Source organism: Plectropomus leopardus, chromosome 12 (assembly GCF_008729295.1).
Source record: "Plectropomus leopardus isolate mb chromosome 12, YSFRI_Pleo_2.0, whole genome shotgun sequence".
NCBI classification, from domain to species: domain Eukaryota; kingdom Metazoa; phylum Chordata; class Actinopteri; order Perciformes; family Serranidae; genus Plectropomus; species Plectropomus leopardus.
In genome coordinates, this window is record NC_056474.1 from 21,528,489 (window position 1) to 21,554,116 (window position 25,628).

The 25,628-nt window shown below is 37.6% G+C and overlaps 2 protein-coding genes across 2 annotated transcripts; one reads left to right on the forward strand and one right to left on the reverse strand.

The window, feature by feature from the left end:
* The first annotated feature begins 7,140 nt into the window (after nt 1–7,140).
* LOC121950957 (leucine-rich repeat-containing protein 19-like) lies at nt 7,141–10,317 on the forward strand. Its single transcript, XM_042497100.1, has 3 exons — nt 7,141–7,221; nt 9,554–9,737; nt 9,907–10,317. Exons 2-3 carry the CDS (start codon nt 9,575–9,577, stop codon nt 10,302–10,304), a joined length of 561 nt encoding a protein of 186 aa, XP_042353034.1. The 5' UTR covers nt 7,141–7,221; nt 9,554–9,574; the 3' UTR covers nt 10,305–10,317.
* Nucleotides 10,318–12,372: 2,055 nt separating this feature from the next.
* tmem125b (transmembrane protein 125b) lies at nt 12,373–13,524 on the reverse strand. The gene is made up of 2 exons (XM_042497053.1): nt 13,230–13,524; nt 12,373–13,112 (listed from the first exon to the last, which is right to left on the reverse strand). The coding sequence occupies exon 2, from the start codon at nt 13,075–13,077 to the stop codon at nt 12,373–12,375; it is 705 nt and encodes a 234-aa protein (XP_042352987.1). The 5' UTR covers nt 13,078–13,112; nt 13,230–13,524.
* Between the last annotated feature and the right edge of the window lie 12,104 nt (nt 13,525–25,628).

Genomic DNA, 25,628 nt, shown 5'->3' on the forward strand with positions numbered 1-25,628 from the left:
ATCTGGAGGTGGACTACGCTGCTAGGGGACGACTGGGACAATGGGAGGAACAGTTGCTGACTAATAATATTGTGGTGTGCATGGGAGTAAATATCAAGTAATACTAATGGAGAAAAAAGGGGAATTTGGACTGCTTTAGATTAAACTTAACCGTACACGATGAGCGCTCTCTGAAAAGCCTTCACTGAATTTCTTCACATACTATGTTTCTTTCCTCCTCCTCATGGCTGCATAAGTGTTTCAACAACTTGCAACAGTAATTGAAAGCATATGGACAGAAATGAATTATCCTCCATGTTCGTGAAAGATAATGTTTGTAAGTGGCCTCAAGAAAGCCAAAGACTCATTGAAAAAAACATCTGTTCTGGTGACATAGACCAAGTGCTACAATCCAGTACAGTTTAATGTGCATCTAGGAGAGATGGTGAAGATGTGACTTTTAGCAGGAAAAAGAACCTAACACATCAAGATAACAGCAGAGTCTTAACATCCTGGCTGTGGAATCTGACTGCAACCTTGCAAAGAAGGGTTACGTAGACCTGTAGCCACATTTTACTCAGGGACTGAAGGATTTAATGCGAAGATCTACAGCGTGATGACACCAGAAAAATTACAGCCATGTGGTTCTTCATTGTTAAAAAATGACTTATGTCTGAGTTTCCTACATACAGTCAAAGCTGGGTTCTTTTCGATGAGAGACACACGAAAAAGCTTTTGTATTTTTTTGACATTTCTGCTTTTAATTAACAGCTGCCAATGAAGAGGCAGACAGGTCATTAGCAGAGAGAGGGGTATGACAAAAGGCCCCAGCTGGGATCAAAATGGGAATGTTGCTTTTTTGTGGCATGTGCCATTAAAGGGACAGTTCAACCCAAAGTCAAAAAAACACATTTTTTTTTTTCTGTAAACCTATAGTGCTATTTATTCATCTAGATAGTTCTGGTGCTGCTGAGTGTTGGCGATATTGGCCATAGAGATGTCTGTCTTCTCTCAAATGTAATGGAACTAGATGGCACTCAAGTTGTGGTGCACAAAATGCCAAAAAAAATATATTTGAAAACACAACAGCAATGTCTCTTTCCTGAAAACATGAGCAGGTTACTCAGAATAATCCACAGAGATGTAAACATTAATGGCATCCCTTTGGCTAAGCTGTAGGGTTTGTTATTTGTGATTTAGGGGTGAACTGTTCCTTTAACTATTCCGTTGTCAGGACATCATGAATTGACCTTTTATAGACCATGGTTATACACTCAGTATATGCTCTTTATTAATGGGGCTCTCAGGATAATCCAAGTCGTAACAAGGATTCAGCTGAGAGAATAATGAACAAATATGTGTGCACCTAGTCTTAACTGAATCAACAATACCAAAATTAGGAGGAGTTTGGGGTAGAGGAGTGAGTGGTGGCAGCAGCTGGCATGAACGTGATCAGCAGAGTCACAGTGATGGGTGCCGCATTATAATAGCTGACTCTACACCAGCAAGAATTGGATGTTAATTGTCAGCTAAAAGCAACACAAATGTAAATTAGCCTGTGATTGTGAAGCATCTAATACCAATCAGCCAATACAAGCGCAATCTCAGTGCTCTGCCTGAACTAACAATCAGTTGTTTGTGTTACTTAAACTAACCAAATATTAGACTGCATTTAGACCGACTTTAAACTGTGCATAAAATTCTTGAATTTCCCTCATTCATTTTTGATTATGCTCTGGGAGCAGAGTTGGGGGAAATGCAGAGTTGTCTTGCTCAACTTTTCTAACCATGCAAGCACACATTATTTGTAGATTACTTCATAGATGTTTATTGTGATGAAAGACTATAATTTAAACGTGATCATTCCTGAGCCACAAAATCTTGTCTGAGAGTATTATATGCAGGGTTTAAGCCTTTGATAAGCCTTCAAATTCACACATCTGCTACCCAAACTAGACTTGAATGTATTTCACAGTTCACCTTAAAGGAATTCTTCACCCACAGACAGATCATTTGCTCCATTACATCAATTACTCATCCCAGGTTACCTTGAATTTGTGAGGGAAAACTTTGTTTTTATAGCATGGATGGTGTACAAAATATCCACAAACACAGAAAATACTTGATGAATTGAAGTCACAGAAGTCTGCATTTAATAACAGCAAATGTTTGATATAGTTTGCTGTTGTTAAACACAGCCCCCTATACTTCAATTAATCATGAAACATCTCTGTTTTTGGATTCATTGTTCACTAGAGTTTTGTTTTTTTTTTTTAAATTCAGTATAACACAGGGTAATCAATTATTATTGCTTTGGCTACAAAGCCCCCACCGATGCAGCCCCTTGCATTTTAACACATGGTTGTTTTTGGTTTCAACTCACACTATTGAGGTGGCAGATGAAGCTTAAATGAATCATTTTTGTAATAGGCATATTGGGAAATGAAAGGTTATAGTTGAAACTGTAGAAAAACAGATGATCTGCTTATCTCTCTCTCTGAGGTTAGTTATTCAGTTTGCTAAGTGTTACAAAGAGCCTTAATTTTTGGCAAGCTTTCTTTGTAGCCACTGCTCCATAGTAGCACTATGGATGCTACCAGCCTACCCCTGCATACTAGTACAGTTTGCAAATTATTGTAAAGATGAAATGAAACACAAAGCTGTCTGACCACTATGCCACTCAACTAAGGACATTTCTTAAAGTCTCTTTTATTCAGTAATTCCAAACTAAACAACTTAAAGGATACACTAATATTTTAAAATCTGTCTGTCATGTACTGTACCGTTTGACTACAGACTTAGAAAAATGTCCTCAAAAACTATCCTCATATTTGAAGGGACAGTTCCCCTAAAAATCTGTTTATCAGTCTAGATGTGTTAGTTGCAAAGGGTTGAAGATATCAGCCGAAGAGATGTCTACCTCTCTCCAGTATAAAGGAACTTGATGGTAATCAGCTTGTGGTGCTCAAAACACCAATAAATAAATAAATAAATAAAAATAAATAAATACATTTGAAAAACTCAACAACAATGTCTCTTTCCAGAAATCATGAATTGGTTACAGCAAAATAATCCACAGACCTTGTTTTGAGCAGTTTCATGTAGAAGCCATCTTTATACTGCATTAATTCTGGCAGCCATATCTTGAGTACTCAGATCATGATTTCTGGAAAGAGACATTGCTGTTGTTTTTCAAATCCATATTTTTTCCACTGTGAACATCACAAGTCTAGTTGCATTATACTGGAGAGAAGGCAGACATCTGATATCTCCAACACTCTGCAAGTCACACCAAAACTTTGTATCGCACTACACAGCTTTGAGGAAAAATATGTATTTTTGATTTGGGGGCAAACTGTCCCTGTAAGTGAGGAGATAACTGTAAATGATTTTCTTATCTGTCTCATTAAATGCACATTAAATCAAGATCATTATTTTGCATCCAGATATGCCTCATAACATAGGACAGTCTTGTAATGCATAACTTGTAATGTCATTAAATGTTACCTGCCATTTAGCCTTTGTCTAAAGAGTTCTGATGTCTTTACAGTGTTACTGCATATGAAAAAGCATACATAACAAAGCTTTATCACACAATGCTCTGTATCTACTGGATAGCTGTTTCATTCACAAAACTTCAAAGTGCCCTTGTTTTTGTAGCTAAAAATGGTAGCTTAAGTATTTCTAAACTCATGCAAAATGTTATGTCTTGTATTTGTGAATAAATTTCGCTTGTGTAATTGTTATACGGACACTGACCTCAGTTTTAAATGTCATGAGTAGTGTTCTTCTGTCAACAGTCCGTTTTTTCTTTGTTAAAATGAGCTGGAAAAAATTAACTCTCAAGCAAACTACAAAGAATCTCATTTGGCAGTTGGTTCCTAAAAATGTCAGTATCACAAAAAGCTGGTCAAATGCTTGGAGAAATGAAGTTTCTTTTGTACTCATGCACATTATGATGATAAATTCAATTTATCATTCGGAAATTTCAACGCAAATGATTGCACAGCAATGGACTGTAGCACGTATACACGTGCTAATGAATGTAAGAGAAGAACAAACGCTGAGGGTCTCCTTTATTTACATTATGGCATCTCCGCATTTGATGGCAATGTTTTTTCATTCCGTGAATATAAATTGTGGTTTATTGGCAAAGCTTTGGAAATAGAATCAATAAAATCTGATTATTATGCAGAGTGATGCTGCCCTTTTACTGACAGGCTGCCATGTGATGAAAACGCAACTAACAAGTTACAGCTCATATAATCTACAATGTGAAACACTGGCATGGTAATAGGATTTTTATGCACTTAGACTGAGATTTATGGCATGAGCAAAATATTATCAGTATGGAAAATGCCAGTGGCTATTACTATAAATCCTCAAAATAAGATAATCATGTACTCTACTTCTTTAATCTACTTCTTTGTGTATAATCAACTGAAAATAAAAAAATGTTGTGTTTTCGTTACCTTAATAAACTGTTTATAGGAAGCAGGTTCTTGTTTACGGAGATCACCATTTTGCACCACTATGTCAGTAGCCCAAACCAAACACTGGCCCCAGTTGGGCAACTTGAACTTTCACATTTTTCACATCGGCCACCATAGTTAGTAGCCCCTCCATAATGACAGCATTGTGAACATTGATTTTTTAATGTGAAATTGCTTTATTCTATATTTTTACTCAGTTCAAATCATGCAGTTTGTTTGCTTTAAAGAGGAAGAGACATCTGTGGATAATGGCTAGATGTTAAGTTATCAGAGATAAAAAGATGAGCACACATTAGCAGGAGCTGGGCTAACAGCCTGTTTGCTATGTGCCAAACAATGTCGGTCAGATAAACACTGATTTGTAATGTGAAACCGCTTTAGTCAGTGTTTTAAGCAGTTTTTTTTTTCACCTGGTCCATTTGTTTCGGTGAGGAAGAGACCTCTGCCGATAATTCAGCTCCTACTAAACACCAATTATTTAATTAACAATGAACACTGAAGGAATTCAAACCCGATGAAGTTTGAGCTGGTTGCAATCTGTAATCCTTCCCACTAGTTGCCCCTAAATCTCACACAACGTTTCTTTAAAGATTATTTCTCCATTAGATAAGCAAATATTACTGGCAAAATTTTTAAAGGACTTCATCTCATCCATCTAACCTATAGCACCAATGGGCTAGCTAATCTGAGCAACTGCAATGAGCACGAGCCTCTCATTCATAAGTAGATGCACTTGGCAACTCATAACAAAACAATCCAGACTGATAAACAACACTACAGGTGAGAGAAAATGTATGTTTGATTTGGGGGTGAATTGTTCCTAAAGTCTAACTACTCACATTTGGTTCCTGAACTTTCTCTGCAGAGACACAGAGCCTTAAAGCAAACAGGAACATTTCCTAAAAAAAATAATTTGGTAAGAACATTCAGTAAAAGGAATGATTGTGATGACAAAAGTGATTTAATCATTGTCATAAGTATTCATCAATCTTGTAGGCCTCATTTTTCTTGATTTTCTTGGGTGAGATAAAGGATTGAAGACAGACACATGACACGATTTCTCCAGTGCTTCCTTCTTTAATGTTCAAGTAAACAGCAGTTTTATTGGCTCCAAATACATTTTTCCCAATCCCAGGTTTGACAATGAGCATATTGAGAAAATATATAATGGATGGATCTTTCTAAATCTAACTGCACATTCATCTGTGCTCTGAGTGAGAGCTGTATTTTTGGAATGGAGAATAACTTGTAAAACTTCTATTAGCATCTATTATGCTTCAAGGGTTTGCAAGGATTGAGCTGTGCCTTACAAAACTGTCCTTTGTCTTTTTTTGGAATAGTAGTCCGGAAAAAGTGTAGTGCAGCACAGGAGGACTTGCAAATAGAAAACAAATAAGATATTAAGACTAGAGTGTGGATGCTTCTATTTGATTCATTTCGGGGCTGTACAGACAGTGAAAAAAATAAGCAACTTTATCGGTCTATGTTGGACTTCTCTTGCGCAAAACGAGGCGTGCATTATTACTCTACAGATGCACTTAGTCAGTCATCCAGGACTTAATGGAACACACATGAAGCCAATTGTTGGATGACGTGTCACCTCAGCGAGACCTTGCCAAGCTGCAGCCTGTTTGTACTGTTTGAGACCAGTACACAGCAAAAACAGTCAGGATTTTGTTTGATTTGCATTTAGATTTCCAGCTGCTTTTTAGAGACCCATTGCTGGTTTTCCAGCAGGGATAGTGGCATGAAAAGTTGTTGTTTTTTTACAGAGACATTGAACAGACACATTGCATGCATACATATATACATGTAAGAATAAAAGCTGGTATTTTGAGGGGGGTCGGAAGGCTCACTGAAGGCACTTCACTGTTAAAACAATGAGTCCCAGCGATCCTTTCAGAAGCAAGGCACTATTTTTGGTGATGAAATTGCGGTTTGTGTAACAGGGCTCTGTGATGGGAGTCATGAGTCAGATAATTCTTACACTTGAAGTTCATATTACTTCCTCCCATGGGTGGAGGGATAATTATGTGCATCACTAATATATCAAACTAAGGCAACATGGAGTCATTTCATTGTTTTTCAGCCTGCCCTCCTCTCAGCACCACTTACAGACATCTGATTTAGTGGGAGATGGATCAAGAAAGAAAAAAATGTTTTATGAAAGAAAAATCCACTTGAGTGATGTAAGGTCAAGTGTTTTTCACTCACTTATCTTCCATAAATACCCCAAACAAATTTCAAATTAACCCAGATGCCCCATATGTACATAGAGGATGTAGACTGAGCTTTTCTTCCAATCACGTCTCATGTGATTACAGTGACACTATCTGGCCTCAGAGCACAAATGCAAGTGTGACAATCTACCCAAATGCCCTCTTTGCTTTTGTTGCTAGATTTCCAATTACCTCTAATGATTGACCTCTATTTTGAAAGCGCAAATTGTGTAAATAGGAAACAGTAAGATATTACTCACAATAAATATACAAAATAAAATTAAAAAACCCCACGGACTGACTGGAATAGTGAATGTAAAAAGAATTAGGAGTACAAATTGTTGGCAAACCTCCTAAAGTTACTCATTAACATCTCTGTCTTGAGGGCATGGTGCAGAGACGTGGTATTATGGTATGTCATGCAACCTTTGCCCAGCAAGTCTCTTTATTTTTCAGAAGGAGCTGAAGACGAAGACAAAAACAGCAGTTTAAAATCAGGTCTACCTACTCTGTCAGTTATCTTCTGTCAGGTAAGTAATTTTAGATTTGTGTTTGTATTGTTGTTGACTGTATAAACTGACAGCAGAGTTACTATGTGTGCCTCAGTGATGTTGGTGTTTGGGCCTGTTGTTGTAATTAGTGATTGAGACAGTTTGCTATCTACCTGAGTACTGCTGTCATAAAAATCTTTAACCTGAAACACTGTAAACACTGTAATTCTGCTCCATGGATCAACGATTATCATCTTTATAACATATGTGTGCTGATGCTAAATGTTTCATGTTAATAAATAAGCAGTTCAGGACTATAATTATTGACATTGCTCAAGACCATGCTGGTCAGCTCACTGCCATCATGTGACAGTTTCCATGTGAAAAAGGGGACTATTTAATCATAAAGTTTTGTTCAGGTAAAATGGTTTGTTAGAAAAGTATTTTCCGGTACCGAGAGAGGGGTTAATTGGCTGGTTGAAGGCAACTATCAGCTCATGGCTTTTAGGGGGGAAAAAAACCTAAGTTATGATTCCTGAAACAAAGGGTTGCAATCATTAATAATAATGTTGACAATCATGGTGTATCATTGCATGCAGATGGTACAAGAAATCTTTGAAATCAAATGTGTTGAATGGTGTAAATGGAGTCAAACCTTATGAAATGAAATATGAAAAAAGAAAAGACAAGGACAATAAAGAGGAAATTGCATCTGCATCTCACAACGTTATAAATGTCCAATCAAAACTGATTGGGCTTTGAGCATTCAGATAATGTTAACCTTCTAAACCCCAAAAGCTAATTGATAGTCCAGAGTTGGGATTAATTCATTGGTTTGCAAACACAAGTGTGAGTCAAGTCTTTGCACTCAAGTCCCAAGTCCTAAATTTGATGTTTCAAGTCCTAACAGACAGAGTCATAACACACTCTTCACCAGATGCAATGGCATTTTTAATAACAGAGTGATAACAGATCAAATTTACAAAAAAATGTGAATGCCTTTCAAAATTTGAACTTATTGGTCAAAAGAAGTTTGTTGAAAGTTATTGTATCTCTGTTTTTTTGTTGCACATTTTGCATTCTGCAGTTTATTTTTGTAGACTACTGTGTGGTTTTTGTATGCAAACAAAAGTATCTTTGGTATCATTTTTCCAACTTGAAAAGTTAGTTTGCTGGGGTTATTTCCTGCTGGAAATTAGTTAATGTTCATTGATTTAGAATATATAGGACAATGAATTATTCTGTGGCACACTTTTTAATAACAACAAAGGAATCAAGTATTCCTAGTCAAAAGGCTTAAGTTCAAGTTATGAGTCACTGGTGCTAAAGTCTAAGTAAAGTTGCAAGTCTTTTTTGATTTTGTTAAATTTAGTCTGAATTCATCAAATCTGTGACTCAAGTCTGACTCGGGTCCAAGTCATGTGACTCAAGTCCACACCTCTGAAAGTCACAAGATGCAGGTTAAACATTTAATGGCCATGAAATATGAAACAAAGGATGTCATCCTCACTGCAGGTGTCACGATGTTTTATCAGTCATACATCAAAATAAGGATTCGCATCTTTTAGAATCTGTCTCAAAGCAGTACGGACAATCCCATATGTACACTGAAAGAGTTTTGGAGATTGATCCTCCTCTCCATAGCTGCAAAAAGATCCCCTCCAAATGCAAATAAAAGGGGGTGTCCTTCAAAGTTATGATCCTTTGTGTTTCCCTACACTGCATTTCCTAGCCAAGGGGTGGTCAAGTCAAGTCACTTGTCTTTATAAAGTCCATTGTCACAAATCACAATTTCCCTCAAGGGGTCTTACAGTGCACGACATCCCTCTGTCCTTAGACCCTCACAGCAACTGAGGCAAAACCCTTTAACAAGGGGTAAAGGTAGAAACCTCAGGAAGAACAATTGAGGAGGGATCCCTCCCCCATGACAGACAGACATGCAATAGATTTTGTACAAAAAAGTGTGCAATAAAGAATTTTGTAACACAAAATTTTGTTTATTTATTTCATATATATATATATATGAAGGTGTGGTAAAAACCTTTATTGGCTCATACAAAAAACACATCCAAACCACCTCAAAAAGATAAATACAAAATCAAGTACATATTCTAAATATTAGTGTTAAAAAATATAAATAAAGTAAATGTAGAAGTGTAGTTTGAGAAATTTCATACCCACCACAACATAATGCATTGTGAAGATGTCTTGTCCATTTCATATGTTTCTGTGAGACTGTGTTGGTATATCAAATATGCTATAATATAAAATTAAGAGACACATATTGTGTATAAAACCTCCTTCCTCCCTCCTCCACCTCTCATGATGATGATCCTCAGTAGGTGTAATCACTTGATGATTTGATTTCCAGGTCCTCCCTCAGGACGCAGAGATGGGCCAGTGGAGCTGCAGCCTCTTTGTGGTGTTTTTCCTTTGTGGAGCTTTTATCAGAGAAACACTGCAGGCTACTTTATCTGATGTTGGGGTACACAAAGGCGCTCAGAGACATCTCCTGATGGAAGATGAAAATCATAGCAACGCAAGTGAAATTCACAGTAGGTCACAAACTCTGTTGGGTAATTTCCCATCATCTAACTATTTACAACCAGGTGTGTTTGAGGAACTTTGAACTCTGTAACACTTCTGTTCCAGGAAACACTTTGAATGTGCTGGTGTTGACCTCTTTATAACTTATGCAATAAAATTTTTCTGCTGTGTTCCTAGGGGCAGTCGATTCAGGTGACGAGAGCCCAAAGTCGGTGGAGTGGTCCTATATGGCAGCAGGTCTGGGCACAGTCCTCACCATCTCACTCCTCATCGTGATGACTGTCAAGTTTCGCCTCTTCCATCGCTTCTTGGCCAGCTACAGACACTCCCTGCTCCAAGAGACTGACGGTGTCAGCCAGTATGGCCAGGACGAACTGCCCTTCCCTCACAGCGTGTCAGGCAGAATTGGAGTGGGTGGAGGGACTCGCAGAGGGCTGGATGATGACGATGATGGCTTCATTGAGGATAACTACATCCAGACCAGTGAGAGGGACAGGGCAGAGAGAGAGGGAGAAGAGGATGTGGAGGAAGGGATAGAAGACAGTGATGATGATCTTGAGTTCACTATAGGGTGATCAGATAAAGGGGGACTGCAACTATGATAAAATGACACTATAGTGAATATTTTGATTGACAGCTGACAGTGAAGCAGTGATTCTGAACCTTTCAGGTTTGTTACCTCTTAAAATGAATTATTGTCTACTTGCAATCTATTACTCCTTGAATGTGTCTGTAAACTTAAAAAGCCTCATATTGTTTTATTTAAAGCTATAGTTTATCTCCGAAATGAAAAATACATAATTTTCCTCTTATCTGTAGGTTTTTTTGTTAATGTAAATTATTTTGATGTGAGTAGCCAAGTGTTGGATGTATTGGCTGTAAAAATGGCTGCTTTCTCTTAATTTAATGGAATTAGATGCTACTCAGCTTGCAGTGCTCGAAGGGCCAAAAAATGCATTTGAAAAACTAAACAATAATGTCTCTTTCCAGAAATCATGCCCCAGTTACTCAAGATATTCCTCAGACCTTGTTGTGAGCAGTTTCATGCAGGAACTATTTTCTTTCTATCAAATATCACCCCCCAACCATTACCACCTCTCCGAAGGGACTGTGCATCGAACCATGGATGAGAGTCTCATGCTTGTGACAGCTCAGTTATGCTAGATGGGCCAGCAGTAGATGCATACTTTCTCCACATTATCTTAAGTAATCGGGTCATGTTTTTTTAGTGAGAAACATTGCTGGTGAGTTTTTCAAATCGATTTTTTTCTTTTTTCTTTGTTTTTAGGGTGTTTTAAGCAACACGAGCCGAGTGCCATCTAGTTCCATTATATTTGAGAGACAACGGACATCTCTGCAGCTGATATCTCCAACACTCAACAACTCACACTAAAATAATGTAGATTAATTAATAGACCTATAGATAAGAGGAAATATATGATGTTGGTGTGAACTGTCCCTTTAAATAATGGTCATGTCGGAATAGGTAAAAAAAAGTGTCAATATCCTTAAAAAAAGACAAAGTTAAAATAAAAGTTGGAAAAAGAACACTTTATTCTTTTCCAATTAATAATTTAGCAAACTCTGGAATTGTTTTGGGACTTGGAGGGGTCCTGATCCATAGTTTGGATACTGCCAAAAGTACACAATAAACTTCAGGAAAGTGAATAAGTCATATTTGCTTCTAAACACCTGAAGATGCAATAATGATTTGACTTGTGTCCAAAATGATTATATGTTGAAATGAAAATGTCTAAGCAGAAGTGAATAGAAACTTTGTTACTGCATGTTAGGCAGGAGAGCGGATTCAGTGATAGAAGATGTGGAGATTATCTGCATACTAAATTATATATCCAAAAACTTATATGGACTTATATGGATTGAGAACTGAAATTTCTATATACAGTATATACCATTTTCACCAATAAATGCCCCTAAATCTTTGCATACAGAGTTTTCTGACAGAGAATAAATTATAGAATATATTATATTCCCCTTACATCTGAATTTTTTATTTTTTTTTAAAGAATTTTATTTGTGTGTATATCTGAATGTTAGTTATGGGGAGCTGCTGTTCATACCCTACTAATCACAAATGTGAAAGTACCTGTCAAGTACGTCAAGTATTCATTTTCAAGTTAAGTTTTTGGCTGATGATATCTTGGCTGTGAATCGACACCAAAGATATCAAACATCATTATACTTCATCACTGTTGTGGTCCAAATCTACAGAAAGTTACAGATTTCAGCTCAAAAGTGTTTGCGCGTGTGGGCGGCAGGAACCCAAATGTATTCATGTAAGATAGAAAAAAAGTATTTCAATGCATTTGTATACAGTTTGACATCATTTTATTGGAAATGTACTTGATGAATAAATTCCTTATAATTCAAATGTCATTCATTCTTTCATTCACTTTGCTAGCCTCAGTCTTTGAGTCAGTGGAAAACAGACTCAATACAGAGTGAATACAGAGTACATTGTGATGTTTTGAATACTGACTGAGGTCAAGACTACGGCTGATGCTCTGCAAATTCATCTTTTCTTTTCCTTTTTGTGCATCTGCAAGGCAAATGTAGTCAAAATTTTTCTTTTCACAGACTCTTTGATGCTTTTCTCGAAGCGATTTCTCCCATTTGGTCCTTTCAGATCAGGCTGGTCCTGCTGGAGGATGTCTCTCTCCTGGCCTGGCTCATCTGTCCCCCTGAGACACTGAACACCCTGACAGCTCGACCCCCCAGCCTCCTCGCTCTGCTCATTCTCATCATCATCCTCCTCCTCTGCTCTCTTCTTCTTTTAAGGTAGATGAGCACGCCATAACCCGCTACAGCCAGAGCCATGCCCGCCCCAGCAGCCATCAGCACCAGACTAGACACCAACATCTCCTTTCTGTCATGACCTTGGCTGCCAATTGTGGCCACACAGAGAAGCACAGTCCCACAGAGCATCACTGCCAGCCCCACAGCTAAGATAAGCGCCGGGTCAGCCCTCCCGCCGCTCTTCAGCTGGTCGATCCGACGCCAGCTGCGCACGCAGTTCATGTCCTGGATGGCAGAGCTGAGGAGCTGCTTGAGAAGAACAGCCAGGGCTAAGAGGCACAGAGTAGTGCCCACCCCGAGGCGCCACTCACCGGACAGGCTGGTTGTGGTGGAGAGGAGGCCCACGCCTCCGAGGCCCAGCCCCACTATGAGGGCAACAGAGGTACAGTAGCACAACAGGGAGCGGCGTGGCTCCCTGAACCACCACAGCTCCACTTGATCCTCCAGGACACGGTGCTGCAGCAGGGTGGGGTCCAGGTAGAGACCTGGGGGGTGGCGGATGGTATGGTGAGGCTGGTAGAAGGTCTGCATGGTGATGGTCACAGCTCACCCAGCCCAAAAACAGACTAAGAGAGTGCAGAAAAAGATTTTATCTGCTACTTTCCAATACACCACAACCACATTATCAGCAGAAACACCCTGTGCTTCATCTTAGCATTTATGAAAAAAAAAAAAATACTCACTTGGTGTCAGATGAGTGTCATGTCCTGCTGTTCATCCATCTGCATCCCATCACACAACTTTAGTCAAAGCATTACAAAAGCTAGCACAGAAGATCCTAAAGCTGTTTGGTCTCGTTGCTTCATTCTGTAGACGAGGTGGTGTGTCATGCAGAAAAAAAATCCAGCTTCAAGGAACTTTTTCCAATGGTGAGGTAGTAAACTAATTTGCTCAAACTGCTCTCAAGGATGAAACTCTTCTTGGTGTAGAGGGCAGGGTGATCCTGACTTTACGCTGGGGGCAGAAAAACAGCGAGCACTCCAGTGAGGCAGGGACATTCACTGTGTAATACTCACTGAAAGGACAGAAGTGATGATGATGTTGACATCCTGGCTCAGTGGAGTTTGCGTAGCCTGTCCACATGGCTGCTCATGATCACCACAGTGACTCTACTAGCGTCACAGATTGATAATTTGTGCCCTGCTTACATTCTCCTCCCCAGTGCCAGGCAGAACAGACGACCTCGCCGACCCCGTTCTCCCCTCATCACACGGGAACACCATCTTGCCTGGTTAAGTGGAGACGGGTCACAATAGCAGTGTGTTGGATCATGGTTTGGACAGAGATTGGCGACATTGTCCCCCTTTCCCCGACACAGACAATGGGGCTGACGGGTGAACACAATGACTGTGCTGCAGGAGGCAGGCTGTGGAGTGTGTGAGCCATGGAGGGGTGCTGCGTTGCTGTTGTGGAAGGCTGAGTGATGTCAGTGTGTACTGATAATGGTGTTTCTGTGATCCCGAGGATGGCGTCATTCACACACACTATGCTGAGCCTCTTAGATAAGCCACAGTGAATGGTGCCTCTCCTCAATGAGATGCTCACTGACACAGGCTGGCTGATCTGTGTCCCCCAATAACACCTGCTATTGCTGAAAATATCGCTTCAAAACATTTTGCATTGACTTTAACCCTTTGAAACCTGAGCAAATTGGCTTAATTTCTTTAAAAAACATAAGTAGGCAGCAATGAGGAATAAAAGAAGAAGTGACCCAAAAGTTAGCAAGAAATTAGTAAAAAAAATATAGGAAAATTTTCTGAAAATTTGTAAAAATAATTAAATAAAAATGAATAAATTAAATAAAAATAAAATAGGCAAACAAGACTTATTATGTATTATGATAATTATAAATATTGCTTTGCCCTGGCTTTTTCTTTTTACACTAGACATTTTTCCCTAGCTTTTAAAAAAAATATTTTCTAAATCTATTAATTTCTTGCAATTTGTGGAACATTTCTTACCAAGTTGCTCATTGCCTTTCCTCGCCATGTTTTAGAAGAAATCTAACCAATTTTTTCCGGGTTCAAAGGGTTAGATACTTAGGCATCTAAAAGCAACACAAGAAAAGTAATTCCTCTTCAGGTTTCAGGGGGTAAAAAGTTTAGTTTGATATTTTGGGTAATGCCCTTTTTTTTTTTTGCTTTGTGGTGTCAATTTAGATGAGAACATTGTTGGCCTAACAAACTGATATCAGTACGTTACAAAAGTATTCACCCCCCTTGGCATTTTATTTTATTTTGTTACATTACAACCTGTATTTTAAATGGATTTTTACTTGGATTTTTGTTTTTATTTATTTATTTTGTAATGGATCTACAAAAAAATCATAAAAATATTCTAAATGAAATAAATTTAAAAAATAAAAATCTAAAAAATAATAATAAAAGTGGTTAGTGGAATTGTATTCACCTCCTAGCCTCTAAATAAGACCTGGTGCGACCCATTACCTTTAAGACTTTAATTAGTTAAATAATGTCCACCTGTGTGCACTTCAAGAGTCACATGGTCTTTAGAAGAGGCACAGAGTCTGCAGCACCACAACGCAAGGTTTTCCACCAGGCAAGTGGTTCCATAAAGACCCAGGAGCTTTCCACACAGGTCAGAGACAATGTTTTGGAGAAGTATAGATCAGGATTAAGATTATAAAAAATGTCTGAAAAACTAATTACATAATGTTAAAAATATGGCACCACAACAAACCTGGCAAGAGAGGGCTGCCCACTGAAACTCACAGACCAGACAAGAAGGATATTACACAGAGAGACAACAAAGGGACCAAAGATAACCCTGAAGGAGCTCTCCACAGCAGAGACTGGACTATCTGTTGATAGAACCACAGAGTCCACTGTGCCGGGCTTTATGAAGAGTTGCCAGAAAATAAAAGCCATTTCTTGAAGAAAGTAATGAAACACTTTTGGGATTCACCAAAAGGCACGTGGGGGATTCTCCAAAACAAATGGAAGAAGGTGCTTTAGCCAAATGAGACTATAACTGAACTTTCTGGCCACTCCTCCATTAAGCCTGGCCCGGTAGAGAATTCAACTTCAAGTACTTTTGTCTACAGATTTGTTTTTTGAGCTAAGTGAAATGAATCATTGAGCTTATTACAAAAAAGGAAAAGGTAGTTTTTTGTTTTTTTTTGCAATAACTTCACTTCACTGTTTAGCACTCCACTAAGAATCCTATTGTTGAAGCACAACCTCTTTATATGAACTGTAAAGAATAATCTTTACTGTTACTGAACAAGTGTGTCATTTTCAGCTGTGGAGTTCCTCTCAATTGTGACTGAAAGTACCTCTTAGCTCAGCTGTGATATTATTAGTTATTTTCCTCAAAAACCACACCTGTCCTGTAACATTATTACAAGCACTTGCATATATATATATATATATATATATATATATATATTATATATATCTAGCTCTGTACTTAACAGAATGGAACAGTGCAAAGTATGAGCAGAATGAACTAAGTACTGAACTTATAGCAGTCAAATCCAGTGCCATAACATCACAAAGGTGATGTGATCACGTTCTGATTAGCTCAAAATGCACTTTCGCCCCCCAGTGGATGATATCACTAAGTGCAGGATACAGCCTTAAAATTACAACAGATGATTCAACCACAAGGTGGCAACAGAAAAAACAAACAAAAAAAAACAAAAAAACCATGTTTCTCTGTGGCCATCAAACCCTTTAATCAAGATATGAGGCATGTCAGATAATTATGATAATTGCTTACTACTTATAGTTACTAAACTTTCTTGCAGCCTTTGCTGCACCATCAAGTAGACACAGTTGCTAGGTAACTCTAGCAGTGCTTCTAGTCTTGTTTTTACCATGCTACAAAATGTATTAATGATACACATGCATACTTATACATACATACATAAATCTATTTGTGACGAATGCTGCCCTCATTATAATATGTTAAAGCAATCAGCCCAGCAATCAAGAAAAATGCAACAGTATCTGAAAAAAATGATTGTGATACATTATCATGTATTTGGCATCTTTCTGAACAGCTGGTAAATGTTTGTTTTATCTGTTTGTCTGTTTGTTAGCCTTGTGGATGCCTGTTGCATTCTGGGAGAAACTCCAGAATGGCTCTGATGAAACTGGATGTAAAAAATGGATGGACAAATGGATGCACAGATGTGCGAGTAAATTACATATCATAAATTCCTTGGTGTGAAATTTTATCACTGTGCTTTTTATTGATTACTTACCAAAGGCGGCTACAATTCTAGCATGACATGTATAGAGAGCAGTCTGTATGTGTTTGGACAGGGACTTGTTTTTGTATTTGCTGTCATTGTACTGTAATTCCCAAATATTTTGACTACTTATTTAAAAGGAGCTAGGATTCCTACAAATCTCTAATGTCTATAAAGCAGCAAATGGCCACTTGCCTCAATAGGTTTTGGGTTTTAGTTGCATGTTATGAAGCATCCAGAGCTCTCAGGCCACCTGGAACAGGTTTACTTGTGTTAGGAAGCTTGTAGTTTTTATCCCGTCTACCTGTGGAAAAGGTTTTCTGAATATCTGAGTTATGCTGAAACTGTCAGCTCATTTAAATCAGGGCTTAACGTTTTTTTTTTTAAATTTTACTGTGGCTTTCCAAAGAATTGGATACATGACTTGTTTTTAATTTGCAACTATTTATTTGCTTGCTTTTGCATCTTGCTTTTATTGTCGTCAAAATACAATTTCTGTCCAATCTTTTTTCTTTTCAGCTTTAATGCGTTCTCAATGTCTTATGTTTAATGCATTTCTGTGCGCTGTAAAGCACTTTGTGCCTTGTGTCTGAATAGTGCTGAATAAAAACACTTTTCTTGCGTTATAGTGCACCCTAAAACCTCCTTACAGATGGACGTTTTTAACTGTAAAAAATGTAAATGTCCTTTCTGTAAGACAAGGGAATACATTTTGGGCAAAACAATTTTGACTCTATGTTGGTATCTATAATTTATTCATTTATTTACTTTTATTTTGCAAGTCGTTTGATAAATGCAACTTATCCCATTAATTGTATTTGCAGTTAATTCTAACAATACCTTAACTGCACAGTCACACAATGCCTGTCTTCCTTTGCAAAATGTGAAGTGTTGTTGCAAAAGATCAACCTATAGAGGGCAGCAGCATCTAAGTTTGCACTGCAGTTTGGACATTATACTTTGGTACAATACATACAGTGGTAAAAGAAGTTTTTTAAAAGATTTTTTACTTAAGTAAAAATGATAATACTACGGTATAAAAATACTCAAATTCGAGTAAAAGTACAAAAATATAAGGATTAACATTTAAATTCAGTAAACAGAATTTTCATTTTGCTTTTGTGGCTGCTTGAGGTAGATTTAATTTTAATTAAGTTACATAATGGTGGGTTGTTTAATCTCTGAAACAGTATATTTTATGAGCTCATATGTTTTTTCATTAGAATTCTTCATCTGCAAAATGACTGGTTAATAACTGGTTAACTGGTTAAGTTAAGAACAAGTACTGAAAAAAACATTTAAATACAGTACTTGAGTTACTGTAGTCACATTTCACTGTTCTGTAGATGTCATATGCCTCATCATTTTCAGTGTCCTGCATGTTTAGATGGTTGCCAACTCAGAGCCTTAAAGTCAAGTGACTACGTATTGTCCCATGACCCTTGAATTCCTCTCTTTATTTATCTTTTATCATTTAGAGAAAATTTTATTTGATACATATACTGTATGTATACGAAGTATGTATTTATCAAGCTTAAAGGTACAATTCACCCCAAATCAAAAACACATATTTTTCTCTCACCTGTAGTGCTATTTATAAATCTAAATTCTTTTGGTGTGAGTTGCTGAGTGTTGAAAAAATTAGCCATAGAGATGTCTGCCCAATATAATGGAACTAGTGGCACTCAGCTTGTGATGCTTAAAACAACAAAAACACACATTTGAAAAACTTGCTTACTGAAAGATAATTCACAGGCCTTGTTTTAAGGAGGTTCATGTTGGAACTATTTTCTTTCTACCAAATGATACATGCCAACTATCAGTGCAGGATGTAGTTTGGTAGAAAGAAAAAAGTTTGTACATGAAACTGCTCACAACAAGGTCTGTGGATTATTTGAGTAACTGGGTTATGACTTCTGGAAAGAGACATTGCTGTTGAGGTTTTTAATACTGCTTATTGTTTTATCTTTGTCTTTTTTTGCTTTAAGCACCACAAGCCAAGTACCATCTACTTCCACTGTATTGGACAGCTCTACTGCAAATATCTCCAACGCCCAGCAACTTACACCGAAACAGTCTATACTGATAAATAGTTATGCAGGTAAGAAGAAAAATATGTATTTTTGATTTGGCTTGAACTGTCCCTTTAAATACATCTTTTAATACTGCTTATTTAACAAGTACATCCACACGAATATCCTTCAAGTTTTTTATACATTTACTTTTAACTGTGTGTGGAGGAAGGATAAAATTTGCTTAGGGGCTTTTAAAAATGACTGTTGGTTATGGTTAAGATTAAAGTAGCGGGCTGTAGGAGTGTTGAGCAGAAAAAGCGGCCTCCACAAACTTGATGCAGCGTGCTCTTCGCTGCCTGAAAATATGATGTCTGAGAATGTGCCATGGAGAGATTTGTGTGAACAGTTTCTCATTCTGGCCCCACACTCAAGCAGCTGATTTCACTGACAGGTGCAACATCAACCGGGAGAGGATGAACTAATCTCACGGTTGCAGACCACTGGGTTAGGCAAACAGGGCTCGTGACCACAGCATCTCTGTTCCAGTTTCCCTCAACCAGCTGGTGAAAGGTGGGAGGAAACTGAGTGAAGTGGTGCTCTCATATCTCAAAAGCAGGTGTTCTTGAGCAAGGTACAAAAACCTAATTGCTTCAGTGCTTAAAGGCCATCAGTGGATAGCTGCACTGTAATCATAAAGCCTGCCAAAGCCAACGTCTGCAGCTGTGTATGCAGAGTAGAGAACAGCTGGGGGAACAAAAACACTATGCACGCTCAGCAAATGTTCCCTAAAGGTTAATTAAATAAGAAATGTGGCCAGTGTAGAAGTCACTACTTACTAAAATGCTGCTCACATGCAAGAGGAGCTCCTGATATTCGTGATTGCTCTGTCTGTACGTGAGGAAGGTGGAAGCCTCTCTTGAATTCACAATGGTGAGAAAATGTGGCACATCACCCAGACTGGCTGCTGTGACAAATGAAAAGAGTTGCTGCCAATTTCTGAGGCCCCAGGTGACACACAGACTAACCATACCAATCCTGACTTTGTATTGCTCCTAACAGCTTTCCCCCAAAATCATGACCCCCTGCACAGACAAAGTTTAACCAGGTGTCACTCATGTCAGAGAGATGTGTCATGAAGTGACTTCATATCAGCAACAGCACTGATCTGTAAACAGTCTGTCAAGAAGCTTGAGCGATAAGGGATTTTGATGTGGCATATGCTGCAAGATAATAAAACATGTTTTACAGTTTACATCCGCAGTGTATCACTTTGTGAGGAAGTTTATAGCATGACATGTCACACACCTCTACTCAGCAGTAGAATCACCTCTTCATGACCACTATTACTCAATACACAAAATACTGGATGTCATAACAGTTTGTAGTGACATTTACAGTGCCCAGGAAATAGTCCTACTGACTTAAGGGAACATCTCATGTTGTCTGATGTGCCACCAGCAGGTTTATATTGATAGATTGCTGAGAAAATTGCTGTGAAAATTGGTAGACAAATTCATGTTGCCCTCTGGATGAATTCTGACAATTTCAGCAATCTCCTGACTTTGGCTGTCATCAAGTAAAACTCTTCATATGTTAAAATCTTGGTTTATGAATACCTGCAAAGTTATTCACATTCCCATAAACATCAACTCTACTTTGTTTACAGTCCAGTGTGGGTACATTTGTATAAACCACAGATAGGGTGTCATTTTTTGTTTTTTGGTGCTTTTCCTCTATTTTATAATTTTTTCTGTTATCTTTTTAATGATTTTGATTTTTTGAAGTGTTTTTTCTAATAAAAAAACAATTTTCAGTTTTGTTTGTTTTTTCCAATTTTCTCTGCACTGGGTACTTTTACTTTTAATACTTTTTCCTGAATGCACTTACTTGCTTTTACTTCAGTAACATTTTCAATGTAGGACTTTTACTTGTAACAGAGTATTTTCTCGGTGTGGTATTGGTATTTCTACAATACTGACCACTGATTCCACCACTGGCAGTGGAAAACTGTTGAAGACCAGTAAACAAAAAATGCATTTCCAGCAACGACTGTGCCACCAGAAGCAGTTGTCTGTAGGCAAAACTATAATAATATAGTAATAATATAACAATCTTTTCCTCACCAACCGTCTGTTTTGTGGCACCAAAATGTGGCTGTCTTTCAAAGAGCTATTTTTGCTTTTCCAGCGTAGATACTGGCACCAAAAGTGGGTGTTTTTCAAGTGAGACATTGCTGCATATCCAGCAGCATTTGTGCCAGCAAAACTTGGTATTTTTAAGCTCAAACATGATCGCTTCCTAATTATAACCACAGCATGGTTGAAATGAAAAGAAATATATGTGCTACATTTATTTTGGCAATCAGGTTGAATTTTGGCATTCAAAAATGCTAAACCAAGATGGTGAACATAGCAAGCATTACCTGCTAAGCGTTGGCATATTAGTATTGTCACTGCTGTTGACATCAGCAATAAGCTCAAAGCACCGCTGCATCCATGCGCGGTGCACAAAGCTGCCAGTGTCGTTGTGGACTCTTATTCTTGTATCATTTTTGTTGTTTCAATTCATATTTACTTGAAATTAATGTATAGGTCTCTTTTTGGTAGTTTTTTTTTCAATTCTTGAACGTTTTTTTAGAGGGTCAAAAATTTTGATCCTTAAGAAACATTTTACTTTGTGTAATGCGGGTTAATAAATGAAAAAATGCTGGTATCTTGAACAAGTGCCGTTTACTTAAAACTGGCAAACAGTATATATTTAACATAAGGTCAACAGCATCGTGGCATCATCGTACATTCAATAGTCTTGAAATTCTCTTTAATTCTCTTCTACGGGGTCTCTAGAAATATCTGCTTTACAACAGCGCTGCCTAGTGGTATAAAGTAGCACGCATATAATGTTAGAACACAACACTTTGTTTTTGGTCTTTCTTTCTTAAGAGTCTTGTGGCTTTTACAGTGACAGCAGGGCATATCAAGGGCAGCTCCCTTGTTTTAAAAGACATAAAAGTCAAAGGGCATTTGACAGTTGAAAAAGAGCAAGCGGACAGGGCACTGAGACCAGAGCAGGCAAAGCACCACAGCTTATACAAGCCATACAATATCTGCTTTCAAGTATTTTTCTAGTCTGCGTATTCCAGTTGATTGACAGGCTCTCTCAATCTCCCAGATACACCCTGCCTCCTACTTAATCCTCAGTGTGCTAAAAGCATTTTCATGACTCACTCCTCACAGCAAATTGACTGTAAATTCAATTTAGTCTGTGTTATCTCTGATGGATAAGAATCAGATTTGCCACTAAACCATTTCTTGTGTTACATCAATTATCCATCACTTAAATTTTTACCTGAGTAAGATAGATGGACAAAAACGATAACACACACTGTATCATTATCTGTAAAAGTGCAAAACCTTCAGTGGCTATTTCTAAGGGACTCTTTGTTTAGTCGAGGATAGGGTGGCTGGGTTGTGACTTAAAATTTTTAAATGTTATTTTATTTTTTTAAATATATGCTAACCCTCACTGGAGCAACAAATATTTTTCCACAGGGCTCACTGAGTAAATGACGGAAAACACAGCATACTAACTCTATGATGGAAGATTTATTCATTCATTTTTTGGTGGCATTTTTAATGAGACTTGTGGAATACAGTGATGTTGATGAAACGTCATTATTTATATTTATAAGCATAGATTTGGTTATGTTTTCTGACAGAAGCGTTCATAGAATATGATTTGATCAAAGACTTTAGGAAATTTGAATGTCAAATGCTAATTTCTGCTCTTATAGTTTCTTGTTACAATAAATTATATTAATTTAGCTTTTTTTTTTTTTTTTTTTAAAAAAAGCTTAAGTCTGCAAATTTTTCTGCAATCAGTTTTGAGGTTCAGATGATATTCAAAATTGATTAAAAAAACAGTACAACTTTATAAAGTTATATGTCCCTCCCCTAAGCTAAAATAAAGAAACATAAGTCCCCTCACAGTGCCTAAAAAAAATTGACATGCCCACCCTGCTTTGCAACACCTCCCACCCCCTCCCTCCAATAACAAATAGTCCCCAAGAGCAACTGTTTTTCTGTGCATGTGTCATAATAAGCCTATATACCATGATGGGGATCATACTCCCTGAGGAAATAGAACACTCAGATGCTTTTCACAAATATTTAACCCTTTGAACCCTAGCAAACTCGTTTGATTTTTTTCTTTTAAAAACATGGGGGAAAAGGCAATAAGCAACTTAGGAAGAAATGTTGTGATGAAATGTTAAATATTAAAAATGATTTTGCAGAATAATTATTTTGTTTATTATTATTTTGTGGTTATTATTATTATCATTATTATTAGTAGTAGTAGTAATACATTTTCAAGTAATGTTTTTTTTGTTGTAATTTCTTGCTAATGACTCAGTTCTTAAGTTGCTCAATGCCTTTCTTCCCATGTTTTTGAGAGAAATTAGGTCAATTTGCTTAGGTTTCAAATAGTTAAAACAAGTACAGTATTGAGGGTTTTTTTTCTTGAAGAGACATCTATTTTTAGAATATTAGGCAGCTGTTTGTGTTAGGATGTTTTCCTTTATAACTAAATACTCTGGTCACAGCTCAAAATCAGAATTTGTTACAGGCAGCGCTGGAAAGAGCTCATGTCACACTGGCCAATATTGCTAACAAACTGATTTTCAGAAATAATTCCTGTAACCGATTTGAACACCTGTTCAACAACCACTGCCTTTTTTCTCTTTGTTTGCTCTTAATGCCTCATTACTGGATAGTGGCAACCATGACAACAGCCCCCAACTACCTTGCTTTGCTCCTGAGTGCCATGAACATAGAGTGTATATTCATAACTTTATTAGCAGTGAATACAATGTGCAATGTACAAATGCATTGTACAAGTAGTGTGTGTGTGTGTGTGTGTGTGTGTGTGTGTGTGTGTGTGTGTGTGTGTGTGTGTGTGTGTGCGTGTGTGTGTGTGTGTGTGTGTGTACCAGTGTCTGCTTGTGCATTTACTATATGTTGAGGTTGGGTGGGGGATTAAGTTATCCTTCAGCTTATCTCCATTAAAATGACTGATTATGCTGTCAGCAATGGTCGTGGCCTAGATTTGAAAGACAGCCTTGTTTGCTCTGGCTGGGAGCCACTAGACCTTGTAAATACTACTGATGCACTTTTATCTGTGGACGAGTAGTACCTCATTGTGTTTAGTAAAAGCAATAACGCTGCAGTTTGGTTAATGAAAGAGGTACAGGGGGCCTTTTCCTGTTGCTGCTGCCTCTGAGAAACTGTATAGCCTGCGGTTCACCTTAGCATAATTTGCATATAGATGAGAATCACACCACATTATTGCATTGGGGGTATATTTATAATGGGGTTGTTGAACAGGATAAGGTACTGTAGAAGTGCTTGTGTAGATGCTGAAACAGGTGGAGCCCAGAGTGTTGGTTTCTGCCTCACTGAAGCCATATTGTCCTGTGTGTTTCACCTCCCTGAACTCTCCATCAGCCATATTTTCCCTTTTTTTTTCCTGCTTGTTTACATTCATGAAGGATTTAAAAATTTGTTTGGATCCACTGCCACATCCCTGAAGGACTTCTTGCTACTTTTCTACATTACTCTGCCCAAAGTGGACACAAAAACACCACAGGGACAAAAAATTGCTCAACCTCCTGATCCTTTCCCATAGTATCTGCTCCTGCTAGTCTCCACCACTGTACCACTATTACCTGTCCGTTATGCTCTAAAATTGATTTCACTGGCTCAGTGGGTGTGACATGGACAACCCTAGGACCTCACTTTATCTTGTTTTCACTGTCTCACACACACATACACACACGGCTGTACTTTCTCAATTTAAAGCCTACACCAGTGATACTCAACTTACAGCCTGTGGACCAAATCTGGCCTCTGATAAAGTGCTGGGTGGCCCGCTGACCATTCTCTTATTCACAATTAGAAAATACAGTAAATCAGTTCACATTGGATTTTTTTTTTACCTGCACTTTGAGTGTAAATTAGGTGCACAAAGTGCTTAAGAAAAGCATCAAGTGACAACTGCCAACTCACCTGGTAGAATGTGCGTCCTACATAGGCTCAGTCCTTTGCTGCTGCCCTTTTCTACAGTTGTCCTGTCAATGAAGGTAAAAAAAGAATCCAAATAGGCCTCATTATTATTATTATTATTATTATTGTTATTAATATTATTATTTAATTATTATTTTATTTTAAAGCCCTGGGTAGGATCCTTAAAAATCCTAGAAATGCCCCTGCTCAAAGCTGACCTGTGTTGGGCTTCTTTGCCTGTTGGCAAAAATAAGTGAAGACAGCAAATAACAAAAAACTTGAAATAGTGTTTTTTTGGTAATTTTTTAATTGATCTTATTTCAAATTTAACAGTTAATTGTACAGACATACATTTCATCTTAAAACATTGAAAAATTATCATTTTAATACCATATTTGAAACATCATCCAGCATAAAATAAAAGGAACATAAAACAAAAACTGATACAGATAACATTAACTTAAACAAGGAAGATTCAAACCAAGACATAACAAACCTTATTTGTTTTTATTAGATTCAGGTTTTCAGATTATTTGAAAGGTCTTAATAGCTTTCTTGTTTGTTGTTTTAGAAACAGAGTAAAACAGATATAGTTCAACACAAAACAGATGAACATTTGGAGTAATCTGAAGCACTCTAGCTTTATGGATGTAATATTGCCAACATAGTAGACAAGACTGAGAGCATTGTCAGTAGAGCCTGAGCCTGTATTACAATATAGAAACAAGACCATGTCTTCCAATATTGGTGTCAATAAAAAATAAAAAGCAGGAAATTAATTAATTATATATT

Excerpts from the sequence above, each read along its gene's own strand:
- tmem125b (XM_042497053.1), bottom strand. The coding sequence starts at position 13,077 with ATGCAGACCTTCTACCAGCCTCACCATACCATCCGCCACCCCCCAGGT.
- LOC121950957 (XM_042497100.1), top strand. The coding sequence starts at position 9,575 with ATGGGCCAGTGGAGCTGCAGCCTCTTTGTGGTGTTTTTCCTTTGTGGA. Across the intron at positions 9,738-9,906 it reads CAACGCAAGTGAAATTCACA|GGGCAGTCGATTCAGGTGAC; the intron begins GTAGGTCACAAA and ends CTGTGTTCCTAG.